General features: G+C 39.4%; 1 protein-coding gene across 3 annotated transcripts in view; it reads left to right on the top strand.

The window, feature by feature from the left end:
- Nucleotides 1-15,668, top strand: part of LOC132227257 (alpha-2-macroglobulin-like) — a 208,403-nt gene that overhangs the window by 97,824 nt on the left and 94,911 nt on the right. For all 3 annotated transcript variants that reach the window (XR_009451155.1, XM_059682167.1, XM_059682168.1), the window contains exons 20-31: nucleotides 614-740; nucleotides 1,098-1,219; nucleotides 1,622-1,673; nucleotides 6,003-6,086; nucleotides 6,542-6,718; nucleotides 7,040-7,127; nucleotides 7,936-8,092; nucleotides 8,367-8,441; nucleotides 8,934-9,114; nucleotides 11,199-11,422; nucleotides 15,158-15,376; nucleotides 15,539-15,666. Coding sequence is in view for 2 of the 3 variants with exons in the window: in XM_059682167.1 (XP_059538150.1) it covers nucleotides 614-740; nucleotides 1,098-1,219; nucleotides 1,622-1,673; nucleotides 6,003-6,086; nucleotides 6,542-6,718; nucleotides 7,040-7,127; nucleotides 7,936-8,092; nucleotides 8,367-8,441; nucleotides 8,934-9,114; nucleotides 11,199-11,422; nucleotides 15,158-15,376; nucleotides 15,539-15,666 (1,634 nt within the window). In the remaining variant the exon portion in view is untranslated. The remainder of the gene's footprint in view (nucleotides 1-613; nucleotides 741-1,097; nucleotides 1,220-1,621; nucleotides 1,674-6,002; nucleotides 6,087-6,541; nucleotides 6,719-7,039; nucleotides 7,128-7,935; nucleotides 8,093-8,366; nucleotides 8,442-8,933; nucleotides 9,115-11,198; nucleotides 11,423-15,157; nucleotides 15,377-15,538; nucleotides 15,667-15,668) is intronic.

The following is a 15,668-nucleotide window of genomic DNA, read 5'->3' as shown; positions in this document are numbered from 1 at the left end:
TGTGTCTTGATTTTCAATTTTATATCGCACATATGGGTGAGATTATATGGTTCTTAGCTTTTGGTGACTGACATTTCACTTAGCATCCTATTGTGAAAGTCCACCCATGTTGTCTCAAGTTTCTAACTCATCACAATCTTCTAAGGTTAGGAAGTTTGTGTCGTATGAAGATTTCTGATATGGACATCAAAAATCAATAGGCGTCATGTACATGTCTTAGATTCTTCAAGGTTTCAATCTCTACATTCCCATATATTTAACTTTTCATGGGTCATTAATTAAAAATTATTTGTGAGCATCTTATATCCACTGAAATCATAACTGTTTACCAATCTCGTGTACTCCGCTGGGAAAGCTGAGAGAATGGTCAAGATTTCAGTCAAAGAAATAGAGCTCCCACCGGCACATGTCATCATGACTTTTCCTCACCTCTGGTCCCATGAAAGAGCAGATAATACCAAAATACGAATATTTCAAGTTCAATTCTACCTATAAGGTCTTCAATATTAGGCAACCTGAAATCTAACCACTCTCCAAAATGCTTTATTTCACCCCATTCTTCTTTGGTCCCCTTCTTCCTCTGATCTCGTCTCTGTCTCACATGTGATTTCAGGTCAGGGTGCACCTAGAAGCCTCTCCTGCATTCCTGGCTGTCCCAGGGGAGAAGGAACAAGACTCTCACTGCATCTGTGGGAATGGACGACAAACCGTGACCTGGGCAGTAACTCCAAAGTCATTAGGTGACAGACAGATTCCTAAAACTACTCAATCCTACTCAAAGATTGTATGTCAGTGGGATTCTTATATCTACTTCTACTTCCCTCAGGCAAAGACAGCCCCTCCCCAGATGGTAGGACTTTTTTTCTTTGTCTTTTAATCTAGGAGGTGTAGAAGGATATTTTTACTACCCTCACCTCCATTTCTACCTCAAATGCTCAGAATCATTACTCTCTAGCTTGTGCTGCTTCTATTCCTGCTCCCATGTTTTTAAAACACAACATAAAAAGGGGGAGAGGTATAGAACATTTCTAAATCTAGGGGTTTAGAGGATGGAAGAAAGGGGAGGTCGTGCTCATGTCTACTGGCCCTTCTTTCAGGGTCTGTGAATTTCACCGTGAACGCAGAGGCACTGGAGTCTCAAGAACTGTGTGGGACTGAGGTGGCTGTGGTCCCTCAATATGGAAAGAAAGACACAATCATCAAGCCCCTTTTAGTGGAAGTGAGTAAGCCTGCCCATATATAGGTAACAATGTGTTAATGAAAACAATGTTGATTCAGTTGAGATTATAACTTTTAGGTAAGAAAGGCTACATAATATATGGTTATGAGATATTTCATAATATTTTTATAGATATTGATATATATATGTATATATATATATGACTCTATCTGTCTTTCCATCTCTTTCTCTTAATTTATTTTCACATTTTCCCCTCACTTTCTCATCTAACAATCTGTCTCCTTCATATTGCTTTTGCTTATAGAATTTATTTATATAATATACTTGAACAATCAGTTCTAGTTCTTCTCTTTACTATCAAGAAATTTGTGGTTGCCCTATCAGTACAAGTGTCCTGAAAGTTCATTCTCTCCTCTAATTTTCCTATCTTTCCATATAAAGCCTGAAGGAATAGAGAAAGAAGCAACATTCAACTCCCTGCTTTGCCCATCAGGTAAGAATCAGCCTTAGTAATTAAAATAACATTAACTAAAGTTTGTATAACATTTGAAGCTCAAAGAATTTTATATATTACTTCTACATGCACCCTATTAGTTAAGTAAGACCCAAAGAGTCATTCAACCCATCTGACAAATGATAAATATGGTCTTGGAGAGGTCAAGTAATTTGATCAGGAGAATATCCATAGCTCATGAATTTTGAGTCTTTTTCTCTTACAGCAGCTGTGCAACCACTAAAATGTCTTTCTGACCAATGTGTGATGTAGCTATAGGTAGAACGTGGGTAGAATCAGAATATTGCCAAGGGTATATTTTCCTGAATGTTCAGTAATACGATATATGAGTAGCTAAATTCAGGCCACCCAACAGCATTTGATAATGGGACATGCTATTTCCTGAAGAAGTTGTCATAGCCTGTACCATTACTGTTAGGTCAGTATTTGTATAATGCCAATCCTGTACCTAAGGCGCTGGCAGTCATTTGGCAGGGACTGACAGTAAAAGACATAACTTTATCTTGGTGGAGAATTGTCTAGTCTAAACAAAAACATTTACAAAATTTAGTACACTAGGAAATATATCCACACAATGTCTTCTTACCTCAAAGTGATGTCAAATCAACATCACATATATGTTCCTTGCCTTTCTCTGTCTTCCTACTAATTTCTATCCATTATGATTTTTATATTGTCAAGACTTCAAATATATAAAATGTGTACTAAAAATATAATTGCTTGGTTGTTCAGCCTTATTTATACATTAAAATGAATTTAGTGTTATCACCAAATCCTTTTATCATGGCTTCTCCTCCAATTCTGAGTTCATTTTAATTTAACTCTTATACATCTATCTAGAGCTAGTCATCAATTAGTTTTATTATAACTAACTTTAATTACCTGTGTAATACAAAAATGCATTCTCCTTAAAAAAAACTTCATATTAAGGTTAATATCACCCTTACAGCCTTTTTCAATACTTCAATGATCATCCGTGTATGTTTAGAAATAATATGTGTAGACAAATTTGTTTGTGTATTTATATGGCATAAGTTTCATTCTTTTGCTTGCTTACTTTTACTCAGTAATTTGTCTTCAAAATTTATCCATGTTAAATTATAAATCTAGGTAATTCCTTTAAGTCCCGTTTAATTTCATACTATAATATATCACAGTTCTGCTTGGTTTTTATAGTCATTCTCAAATTGTTTTTTCCATTTATTCATCAGAATAAAGGAATAAATAAATACATGCATGGATAAATAAATATTTGCATGCATACATACAGGGTGGGGCAAAAGTACATTTAGAGTTGTTCCTATGGAAAATAATTCAATAGTTGATCAATAATAATACAGAATAAATTGTGTTCCACATTTTCATAACTGTAAACTTACTTTTGCCCCATCTGTACATACATACACAAATGTAGGCGCCCTGTGTACAAAGTAGATATCAAACTGTGAAATTCCTGATTAGAAGGCAGTAAGTATATTCTTAGTTTTAACAAAATAATTTTTTACTTAAATTCATGTTTATATTTCCACCAATTTACATTCCCCACAATGATCACCATCATCTATTACCATAAAAGTTTTTCATTTTAACCAAAAATTTGGTTGTTTTAACTTATATTTCTCTAATCACAAGTGAGGATGAGCTTATTTGTACATGTTTACGAATTGCATTTATATCCTTCACTATTCTAAACTGTTGGAATAGTTTGTCCTTTTTCTGATTCAACTGTAGGACACTGACTCTTTATCTATTGAATAAGTTACAAATATTTTCCTTTTTAATAACTAAGTTTGTTTTTTTTGTTTTTTTTTTAAATATATTTCTTTATTGATGTCAGAGAGGAAGGGAGAGGGAGTGAGAGATAGAAACATCAATGATGAGAGAGAATCATTGATTGGCTGCCTCCTTCATGCCCCCTACTGGGAATGAGCCAGCAACCCAGGCATGTGCCCTTGACTGGAGTCAAACCTGGGACCCTGAGTCCACAGATCGACGCTCTATTGACTAAGCCAAACTGGCAAGGCTACAAATATTTTATTTTATTTTGGTTGGTAGTTTGTCTTTTTAGTTTACTTATGTCTGTTTCCTTATAGAAGTTTTCTTTTTTTTAAAATAATAGTTTTTTAACATACAAATAATGTATGCATAATTAATATAACTATATGTATTAAATACATAACTACATTATATACTTAACTACATGATTGAATTTAAATTTAATTATATAACTAATACAATTTAAAACATACATAATGTAGACTTCTTGATGAGTTTGAAGATATAACTATATACCACAACCTTTACCATAAACCTAACCATCATCTCGAAAAGTTTCCTCCCACTCTATTATTTTGCCAAAGAGGCCTGGTGCATGGATTCGTGCACTGTGGGGGTGTGGCCTGTGGGGATCAGCCCACTGATGGAGCAGCCACTCATCCGGGTGAGCCAAGTGGCTGTGGACCCATCCTCTGAGCAGCTGCTGAATGAGTGAATGAGGAAATTAGTCTCAGCTGAAATTTAGAGTAATATCTTGGGTAAAGGCATGTTCTGTGTCCTTGGGGAACCTGGCGGAAAGCTTTGCACCCCAAAGCCAATCAGTAAATGTCCTTGATGTGTGATGCCGGGTCCTTGACACCATCGGGAATGTTCAGGGCAGCCATGCTCCAGGGCCTTTAGCCATCAGGACAGCTTCCCCAAGGGATCCACAGTCATGTCCCGTCTTGCCAACCACCTATGCCAGCTCCTCACACTCTTTCTAGAACACACCTTAGAGCAGTGACGGCGAACCTTTTGAGCTCGGCGTGTCAGCATTTTGAAAAACCCTAACTTAACTCTGGTGCCGTGTCACATATAGAAGTTTTTTGATATTTGCAACCATAGTAAAACAAAGATGTATATTTTTGATATTTATTTTATATATTTAAATGCCATTTAACAAAGAAAAATCAACCAAAAAAATGAGTTCGCGTGTCACCTCTGACACACATGTCATAGGTTCGCCATCACTGCCTTAGAGTGCCTGCATCAGCTGGGGTCAGGCCAAAGTCTGGATTGTCTCAAGTATTTGATACGTGCAGAGACTTAGCCTCACCCTGGATCTGTTAGTGGCTGCTCCCACTGCAGGAGCAGCCGCTCATTCCAGTCAGCCGAGCGACACTCCCACTGTGGGAGCACACTGACCACCAGGGGACAGCTCCTGCATTGAGCGTCTGCCCCCTAGAAATCAGTGCACATCATAGCAAGTGGTCGACCGGTCATTCTGGATATTCAGCCATTTGGTCACTGGGCTTTTATAAATATAGACTAGAGGCCCGGTGCATGAATTCATGCACGGGTGGGGTCCCTCGGTCTGGCCGGCCATTGGGGGGGAGGGACTATGGGAGGTTGGCTGACCACGGGAGGTAGGCTATGGGAGCACACTGACCATGAGGGGGCAGTTCCTGCATTGAGTGTCTGCCCCCTGGTGGTCAGTGTGTGTCATAGCGACAGGTCAACTGACCATTTGGTCACTTAGGCTTTTATATATATAGATGATAAGAACATTAATATAAGATCTATCCTATTAGCAAATGTTTATGTATACAATACAATATTGTTAACTACAGGCACTATGCTGAATGGTAGACCTCTAGAATTAATGCATCTTGAATAACTGAAACCTTGTACCTTTGACAAAAGTTTTTATTAATTTTACAAAGAAGAAATGTAGCACTAAGATAAATACATTTCACTTTTTTTCATCTTCATGTAATTCACATACATTAGAATGGCAGTAAATGTATGCTTATCAGCAGCAATTATCTTATTTATTTTCAATGAGTCAAATTTTGTTCATCTTTGCCCCACCCCTATGTCTAGGACTTCCATAAAAATACTATTTTCATATTTGGTGAAATTTGATGAAAGTTAAGACAGAGAATTATTATAGAATTTAGAAAATTTTTGATATTTTTATTTTGTTTATGTATACATCAGGGCGTTCTATGTGCTTTTTCTATCATAACTGTTGAGTAAGGAGGTTGAGGGTGGACATTAAATATACTATTTTGTAATAACCATCTTGTATCAGCCATAGGATGATATCAGGGGCACTAATAAATGTGTACACTTCTTTTAGAATGCAACTCTATACATAAATAGAAAAAGTGGTTGGGGGAGGACCACTTATAAAAAACTGGAATATTCAAAGAGAGAAAGCTTTTCAGAAGTTTAGGTAAAGCATAGTTCTGACTTCTTGGTCTTAGAGCTCTTCAGGAGGACATATAGCAGAAACAGTTTTCATTATGACTGACTTGTTTTTTTCTCTAGGTGCTGAGGTGCCTGATCAAGTATCTCTGAAGCTGCCGCCAAATGTGGTAGAAGACTCTGCCCGAGCCTCCTTCTCAGTTTTGGGTAAGTCCTCAGCCCAAGTAGATTAATCTAGTACTAGAGGCCTGATGCACAAAATTCGTGCAAGAGTAGGCCTTCCTTTCCCTGGCTGCTGGCAGGGGCTTCTCTCTGCCACCCAGGATCCAGGCTTCCCTCACAGCCCCAGCTTCATCTGGAAGGTCATCTGGAAAGATATCTTGTCTAAATAGCATATTAAACTTTTATTATTATAGATATTGACAGTTTCTACTACATTTTTTTCCATAAATACTTTCTCAAAATAACAATTGTAATTTAAACTTCTTTCTTCTCTCCTTTTTCAGGCTTGTTTATTGATTCCAATCATACTTCTATCCCTGGAAAATTTACCTTTCCTAAAAATCTTCATTTCTTTACCCCAGCTAATAATTTATTTATTTATGATTCTGAAAAGTTATACTTAATAAGCTTTATGACTTCCCATCTCTCCCATTCTTTAGGAGACATATTAGCCTCTGCCATGAGAAACACACAAAATCTCCTAAAAATGCCCTATGGCTGTGGAGAACAGAATATGGTCCTCTTCACTCCTAATATCTATGTTCTGAATTATCTAAATGAAACACAGCAACTGACTCCAGAGGTCAAGTCCAAGGCCATTGGCTTCCTCAATACTGGTGAGTGACTGAATGAATGAGTGAAAACTTCACAGTATTACTTCAACAATAGATTGGGTTTCCCAACAGGCTTGAGTTACTTATCAATACTATGATACATTCGCTTATCATACTATGATAGTTCTTATGATAAGAATACTATGAAAGTTAATTTCATGGTAACTATCCAGGGTCCAAACTCCAATAAAATGTTTTGGACTGAGGACCTTCTAACATATGACAGCAAATTTTTAAAAATATCACAAGGCCAAAGCATTTTGATAATTCTCTGGCTACAGCATGTACAATCTTTCATACTGTTTCATAAACCTTCCACTCCAGGTTACCAGAGACAGCTGAACTACAAGCACTCTGATGGCTCCTATAGTACGTTTGGGGAGACATATGGCAGGAGCACAGGCAATACCTGGTAAGAAAAAGAGTTTTTTGAGCTATTTTTGTGCCAGCTCATTTACATATATTATCATGATTATATTCACAGTAACCTTATCAAATATGTATTATTAAGCCTATACTTGATTCTACTAGATAAATACACCAAGATTAGCAAGGTAACAAACAGAAAAGCTGAGATTCAAATACATGTATGCTACACTTGACACCCAAATTCATCCTGTTAATAATACATCAAGGTCTTCTTTCTAAAATAATTTTTTTTCTAGAAACTATTCCCATAACCAAGAGCAATTTAATGATATAGCCAATGAACATATCATATAATTTCACGTTCACTTCAGATTATATTATGTTTTTTTAGATCATACTCAACTTGACTGGGAATAAATTCACCAATAGAAGGAAAGAAATGAAAAGGACCTATGATATGAAACAGTTTTTCAACCTCTAAGGCAAAGCATTCTTAGAGGTTGTTATTGCATGTAAGAGTTATATATGAGAAGATTCTGCCATCTACCAAAGGAAATCTCTCAAGAAAAGAAAGATTTAAAGCCTTACTCAAATACGTTTTTTTAAAGTAACATTAGAAGTACTTAGACTCTCTGTAGCAAAGAGGATGTGTGTCAGCAAGGAAATATAAGACCTAGCAAATTCATTAGAGCTAGCAGTCAAAAGGAGATGGGAGCTCTACATACACAAGAATTCCTGTTAGATGACTAATATCAATGTAAAAAGCGTCCTATGAAGCCTACTGCTGCAAAGTGGTTGTAAAACCAATTATGTAACAACATAAATATCATCATCCCTTCCTCTCCCCTCAGGCTCACCGCCTTTGTACTGAAGACTTTTGCTCAGGCTCGACGTTACATCTTCATCGATGAAGCACACATTAATCAAGCCCTCACCTGGCTCTCCCAAAAACAGAAGGACAATGGCTGTTTCAGAAGTTCTGGGTCACTGCTCAACAATGCCATTAAGGTGAAGAGTCCTCACACCTTTGACTTGCCCATGATGAGGCAAATCAAGGATGAGAAGAGTGGGTGGTAACCTAGGGATTCCTTAGGGAAGGCATCAGAAGAACATAAAACCTGGATAGTAGCAAGAAAGAGGGGATAGCATTTAGGTTATGACATGTTGCCCCATTGGGATGAATATGGGAAAGGATAAATTCCATGACATTAGAAAACAGAGAGCTGACTAAGAGTCTTGTCAGAAGTTAAATTACTCAGATCTCTCTTGTGCATACTTACAGGGTGGAGTAGAAGATGAAGAGACCCTCTCTGCCTATATCACCATTGCCCTTCTGGAGATTCCTCTTCCTATCACTGTAGGTACCACCTCCTTCCCCTGCTGAAGCTTGAGTTTGGATGCCATGAAACTACTAACTTGCTGTGTGAACTATTACCCTACTAAAAGCCAAGTGTCAGCCTTCCTTCTATGAAATTCAATGTTTCCCAGCTCAATAGAGAATTTGGTCACGCCATTAAGAAAGATTTACACTTTCCCAGTGATGCTCCTGGGCTCTTTATTCCCTAACCATCCCCCTCCCCAACACACACACACACACACACACACACACACACACACACACACACACACACAATGAAATCAAAAGATATAAGATATGGCCTATGTTTCTGCCTTATAAATGTGAGAATAACAGATAAAAAATACTATTCTCTCTATCCAGAAGAATGAGGATAGATAGACAAATGCATCTGAAATTGTTTTTCACTTCCGTTCTACAGTCTGCATTTACCTGGGAACGCTAGCCTCCCTGTTCACACAGCTCAGTTCCCTTCTTGTCGCCCCTTCACAGCACCCTGTTGTCCGTAATGCCATGTTCTGCCTGGAGTCAGCATGGAAGTCAGCAAAGGAAGGACGCCATGGAAGCCATGTCTACACCAAGGCACTGTTGGCCTATGCTTTTGCTCTGGCAGGTAACCAGGAAAAGAAGAATGAAGTACTCACGTCACTTAATGAGGAAGCAGTGAAGGAAGGTGAGTGCGTACCTGAAATCTTTCTCCCATCCCACATTCTCTGTATCAAATACTACTAAATTGCAAAAATCCCCTCCACCTACCTCCTGTGACCCCTTTCTTCCTTCTTTTTTTATCTATATCATTATGAAATCTAGGATTTCTTAATCAATTCACACATCAAAAAAGAAGCAGTATACTGTAATAGTGAGAAGCTTGGCCCCTGGAAACCACTCCAAAATGTATTATGTATGTAACCTGGAGCGAGTCACTTAACTTGTCTGTATTTCAGTTCCCTCATCAGTAAAATGGTGATAACAATAGTATTTACCTCATAGGGTTGTTTGTCAGAGTTAAATGATTTAATCCATGTAAAGCACTTGGTAGAGTATATGACACATAGTAAGTGCTATAAAAGTATGAGCTACTATGATTAAGATATCAGTTCTTAACGTATATATCCAACCCTTACCTGGTGCATCATATCATCTCAAATATAAGAAAGGACTGAAGGAAGTAGCAACGTGAACAACTTCTGGTATTCTATGCTCATTTTACAAGACTGATAATGTTGACAAATCTTTTTATGCTCACATAATACTTCTTTGTAAACAATGGTCTATATGGGGGAGATCAAAGAAATAGAAAATAAAATGCAAATGATAATAAGATATTCAAGAAAACATATTCTAACTTTCCCCCTTGACAGTGCCATTAATTCTTAAAATTGTATTGGGAAATATTTCAGACATACAAGAAGTCATAAAGAATAATTAGCAAAAACATTTATACTTCCTTTCAAGATTAAGAAATAAAATATTACCATTGTAGGAAAAATTCCCTGTATACCATTCCCACTCCAAAGGGCATCATTATTCTGAACTTCTCATTACAATTTCTGTGGATTTCTTAATATTTTTATTGCAAATGTATCCCTAAATAATATTCAAAATGTTTACATTTTTCATCTTTAGCTAAGCAGTATCATACTTTTGATTATTTCTGCGTCTTGTTTTCTTAGATGTTTATTTGTTTACCTTTTGTTTTTCTTAAGTTCAACATTATGTTAGTAGAAGTCCTCTATATGGGTGCCTGTAATCCTAGTTCATTAATTTTATTTTTTTATTGATTTCAGAGAGAAAGGGAGAGGGAGAGAGAGATAGAAACATCAATGATGAGAGACAATCATTGATCGGCTGCCTCTTGGTAGAGTATATGACACATAGTACTGGGGACCGAGCCCGCAGCCTGGGCATATAACCTGACCGAGAATCAAACCGTGACCTCCTGGTTCATAGGCCAAAGCTCAACCACTGAGCCACGCCAGCTGGGCTCTAGCTCATTAATATTCACTGCTGAACAATATATTACAATACATAAAAGGTCATGGTCTATATGGAGTGCCTTTCCTTATGGATCTTTTCTTCTTTCTTACTTGTTGCTATAACGAGCCACACTGCAATGAATACATACATGTCTCCTTGTGCATGTGTGTGAATTTCTCTAAGTTATTCTTTGAGAAGTGTAATTGCTGAATAGTAGGCTAAGCACATCTTTCTCTTTGCTGGATATTGCCAAATTGCTCTCCAAAGAGCAGTTCACTTCCCACAGCAGTGCAAATCAGTTCCCATTATTTCACATCCTCGTCCATCTTTGGTATTTTAAGGATTACTGTATTTTTTTCTGATCGAATGAGTATGAATTCTATTTTCTCAAGTGATTCGTGATTCTCACAAGAAACCTCTAAGGGCAGGCTTGATAGAAAATTTAACAAACCCCAGATAAGGTCTGCAAAATATCAGAAATAAAAAAATATGATCACCAGTGAGAGAACATGCTCTGCAATTTTGCTCTCCCACCAACCCCACTATAGCAACCTTTTGAAAGCTTAGATGAATATGGGCTTCTCATTCCAGCAACATTTTCCTCCTTAACCTTGCTAACACAAACCATGTTCAGATTTACATAGAAGGAAAATCATCCAGATAAAGTTCTAGAGATTATTATAGGAATGCAATCCTCATTTCAGCTCTGGCTTAGGTACTTTAACCTTAAATTAAATGTGGATATATAGTCACTCATACATTGATTTTTCTCATTCCCAGATAATTCTGTTCACTGGACACGACCTCAGAAACCCAAGGCACCAATGGAACATTTTTACCAACCCCAGGCTCCCTCTGCTGAGGTGGAGATGACATCCTATGTGCTCCTGGCTCATCTCATGGCCCAGCCTGCCCCAACCTCAGAGGAGCTGACTTCCGCATCACACATTGTGAAGTGGATCACAAAGCAACAGAATTCTCAAGGGGGCTTCTCTTCCACCCAGGTTTGTAGTTTCCCAAAACCTTTTAATTCACCTTCAGGTACCAAAAGTTTTGAACAAGATATAAACATATCCAAGAATACAACATAAAGATGAGACTTTGAAATGAGGAAAATATTATTAGAATTCTAAGAAATAAAGGGAAATGAAAGTCAAAGAGCTAAAAAGAAAATGTATAGAATTCTGGCACCCATCCCTGTGTTATTATCACAGTCTCTTTTTTCCAATAAGTACTCTACCTCCCCTAAGGCAATAATGGGGCGCCACTGTCAATACCATAGCAGGATGAATTTAAAAATCTATCAATCTTTTGAAAGTTCTGAGCCTCCTTTTCAAAGTTCCCAGAAATACTACCCAAAACCCAATAATCTCTCCTTGAACATCTCTTCATTCTTAGGTCTCCTTTAACTTGTTTCTTTTAAAGCTGACACATTTTATGCTTCCTCTACCCATTTATTCATCAGAAGCATAAAGAGCTGTCTTTATTCATCCAACCTCTTGAGCCTAACAATATAACTTTATATCTAAGAATTTATCAATACATACACAGCAAAAAGTGTCATCTTCAGAGAATTTAGCTGTTAGCTTATACACCCATTACAAAATGCCATTCCATGCTTTCTCCATTGTACTTAATGTTGTATTGTTCCGTATGAATGGGAAAAAAACTAAATAATATTGTTAGAATGGTTAGTATTTATTTCTTATAAATATACTAGAGACCCGGTGCACAAATTCGTGGATGGGTGGGGTCCCTGGGCCTGGCCAGCAACTGGGGTCGATCAGGAATGGCCATCCAGTGGGAGGGACTGAGTGAGGTTGGCCAGCCGCAGGAGGTTGTCTGTGGGAGTGCACTGACCACCAGGGGGCAGCTCCTGCATTGAGCATCTGCCCCCTGGTGGTTAGTGCATCGTCATATGACTGGTCATTTGGTCGACCAGTCGTAATGGTCGCTTTGGTTTTTAAATATATAATTTCAGGATATCATCCAGGTTCAGTGTTGATAAGAATTAAAAATACGAATATGAAAAGGAGAATTCAAACTTCCAGTAAAAAAAAGAAAAGCCAAATAAAAATGCCAATAAATCAAGGCGATAATTATAATTATTTCCTTTGAAGAAACTGAAATATGACCTTAATCATGGCTACAAAGGACATTGGGCTCTTTTGAGACACTGACAGCAGAGTAGAATTTAATTTGGGGGCTAGAGCACGGCTGAACTTTGGTATAACCACAGTTGTCAAGTTTTCAAATGCTTCGAGAGTGGTAACTATACTTATTTTCACTCTTTTTCTCAATATGTAATTAAAAGTGAAAAAAGTATATTATATATTATATATATATACCAGAGGCCCGGTGCACAAAAATTTGTACACTGGGGGTGGGGGGCGGCATTCCTCAGCCCGGCCTGTGCCCTCTGGCAGTCTGGGACCCCTCAGGGGATGACCATCTGCTGGCTGAGGCCTGCTCCCCAGGGGATTGGGCCTAAGCTGGCAATCAGACATTCCTCTGGCAGCCTGGCAGCCCTCGGGGGAAGTCCAATTGCCAGCGGGGAGCAGACCTAAGCTGCAGTCGGACATCCTTAGCGCTGCTGAGGAGGCAGGAGAGGCTCCCACCACCACTGCTGTACTGGCAGCCATCAGCCTGGCTTGTGGCTGAGCAGAGTTCCTCCATGTGGGAGCTCACTGACCACCAGGAGGCAGCTCCTGCATTGAGCATCTGCCCCCTGGTGGTCAGTGTGTGTCATAGTGACCAGTCATTCCCAGTCTTTCTGCTGTTAGGGTCAGTGTGCATATTACCCTTTTACTATATAGGATAGAGACCTGGTGCACGGGTGGGGGCCGGCTGGTTTTCCCTGAAGGGTGTCCCGGATCAGGGTGGGGGTCCCCACTGGGGTGCCTGGCCAGCCTGGATGAGGGGCTGAGGGCTGTTTTCAGGCTGCCCGCACCCCCTTCAGAGTGGGCATCCCCACTGGGGTGCCTGGCCAGCCTGGATGAGGGGCTGAGGGCTGTTTTCAGGCTGCCCGCACCCCCTTCAGAGTGGGCGTCCCCACTGGGGTGCCTGGCCAGTCTGGATGAGGGGCTGAAGGCTGTTTTCAGGCAGGCGGAGCCTGCAACTGAAGCTCCCAGTCTCTCCATTGTCATTTTTTTTTATTCTGGGATTTATTCATCTTCTGTAATTAAAACTTTGTTGCGGCTCCAGCTCCGAGGCCAGCTGGCTGAAAGCAGGTATCTGAGGTTTGTTTAGCTTCTATAATTGAAACATAGTTGCATTTTGGAGCTGTTGCTTTCAGGCTCAGAGCCGTGCAGCGGCAGGCGGGGAACCTTGGCTGACTCCATCACCAGGGCAACCAAGCCTCCTGTTTGCTTCAGCTGTGTGGCTGCCGGCCACCATCTTGGTTGGCAATTAATTTGCATATCACCCTGAAGAGCCAATGGGAAGCATAGCGGAGGTAATGTTAATTACCATGTTTGTTTATTATTAGATAGGATAATAAAATTATATATATATAATAAAAGCCTAAACGAACTTTAGAGCAGAACAACCAGAATGACCGGTCACTATGATGTGCACTGACCATCAGGGGGCAGACGCTCAATGCAGGAGCTGCCCCCTGATGGTCAGTGCACTCCCACAGGGGGAGCACCGCTCAGTAAGAAGCCGGTTCATGGCTGGCAAGCACAGCAGCAGTGGCAGGAGCTTCTCCTGCCTCCACGGCAGCACTAAGGAGCAGTGAGCTGAACGGTAAAAAGCAGCAAGCAGGAAGGCAGTAAGGAGCAAAGGTTCCCAGACTATAAGAGGGATGTCTGCCTGCCGGCTTAGGTCCGATCCTCGCAGGGAGTAGGTCTAAGCAGTCAGGTAGACATCCCCCAAAGGGTTTCGAACTGCAAGAGGGTGCAGGCCGGGATGAGGGACCACCACCACCCCAGTGCACGAATTTTGTGTACCAGGCCTCTAGTATATATGTAATCTAGGCTTTTAATGTGTACAGTAATTAATACTTAAGAATAATCCAATAACACATGACCTCACACATTTATGGAATATAGTGAACAACATGAACTGATGAACAAAAATAGATCCAGAGACAGAGAGGCATCGAACAGACAGTCAAACTTCAGAGGGAAGGTAGGGGATAGTGTGGGGGTTGGGTAAGAGATGAACCAAAGGACTTGTATGCATGCATATAAGCATAACCAATGGACACAGATGCTAGAGGGGGATGTGCTGGTGGGTGGGCATAACCAGGGAGGGGTCTATGAGGGAAAAAGGAAACATATGTAATACTTTAAAGAATAAAAAAAGAATAATACAAAAGAAAAATGCATAGTTATGACTAAGCTTTATAATATTTCTGACCAAAAAAAAACAATTTGATGAATAAAAAATATTATTCGCCAAAAAAGAAATTTTAGGCAAATAGCTAATGCCAATAAATGATTCCAATTTATGTGTATATTTTCTACATTTTATATTCCACATATATTTATAGAAAGAAAAGGATCAATTTTATGAGAAATAAAATAAAATTTAGGGCATATAGTCCATGGAAGCTATGTGAATATTATGGTGCTGTCATCTATTTAAGGATTCTAACAAGTAATGAAATTAGAACTCCAGTGTTTAAGTAGTGAGGGAAATAGGAAATCAAAGGCCCTTTTGTGGCAGTTAACTTGGGCCTCTGAGTCCTCAAAGGGTTATCATACCTAAGAGGTTCTCTCACTTGTCTCTCTCAGGACACAGTGGTGGCTCTCCATGCTTTGTCCAAATATGGAGCAGCTACTTTCACCAGGACTGGGAAGGCTGTACAGGTGACCATTCAATCTTCAGGGACATTTTCCACAAATTTCCAAGTGGACAACGACAACCGCTTGTTACTGCAGCAGATTTCATTGCCAAAGGTGCCTGGAGATTACAGCATGACAGCAACAGGAAAAGGGTGTGTCTACCTCCAGGTGAGACTCTTGGAGCAGATGAGAACAGAGGGTTCTTAGTAACCATTCGTCCTGAAAAGTCCTAATTCAGGAAATGATAGAACAAATCAAAAAGTGTTGAGAAAATTGGGAGAAATAATGTGGAAGGGGAAAACACAAATATTTGTCTTTGATGTTCCACAGACATCCTTGAAATATAATATTCTCCCCCAAAAAGAAGAGTTCCCATTTGCTTTGGGGGTACAGACTCTGCCCCAAACTTGTGAAGGACCCAAAGCCCACACCACCTTCCAGGTCGCACTGAATGTCAGGT

Source organism: Myotis daubentonii, chromosome 2 (genome assembly GCF_963259705.1).
Source record: "Myotis daubentonii chromosome 2, mMyoDau2.1, whole genome shotgun sequence".
Taxonomy (NCBI): domain Eukaryota; kingdom Metazoa; phylum Chordata; class Mammalia; order Chiroptera; family Vespertilionidae; genus Myotis; species Myotis daubentonii.
The sequence above is the reverse complement of the archived record's forward strand: the minus strand, read 5'-3'. Positions and strand labels throughout refer to the sequence as shown.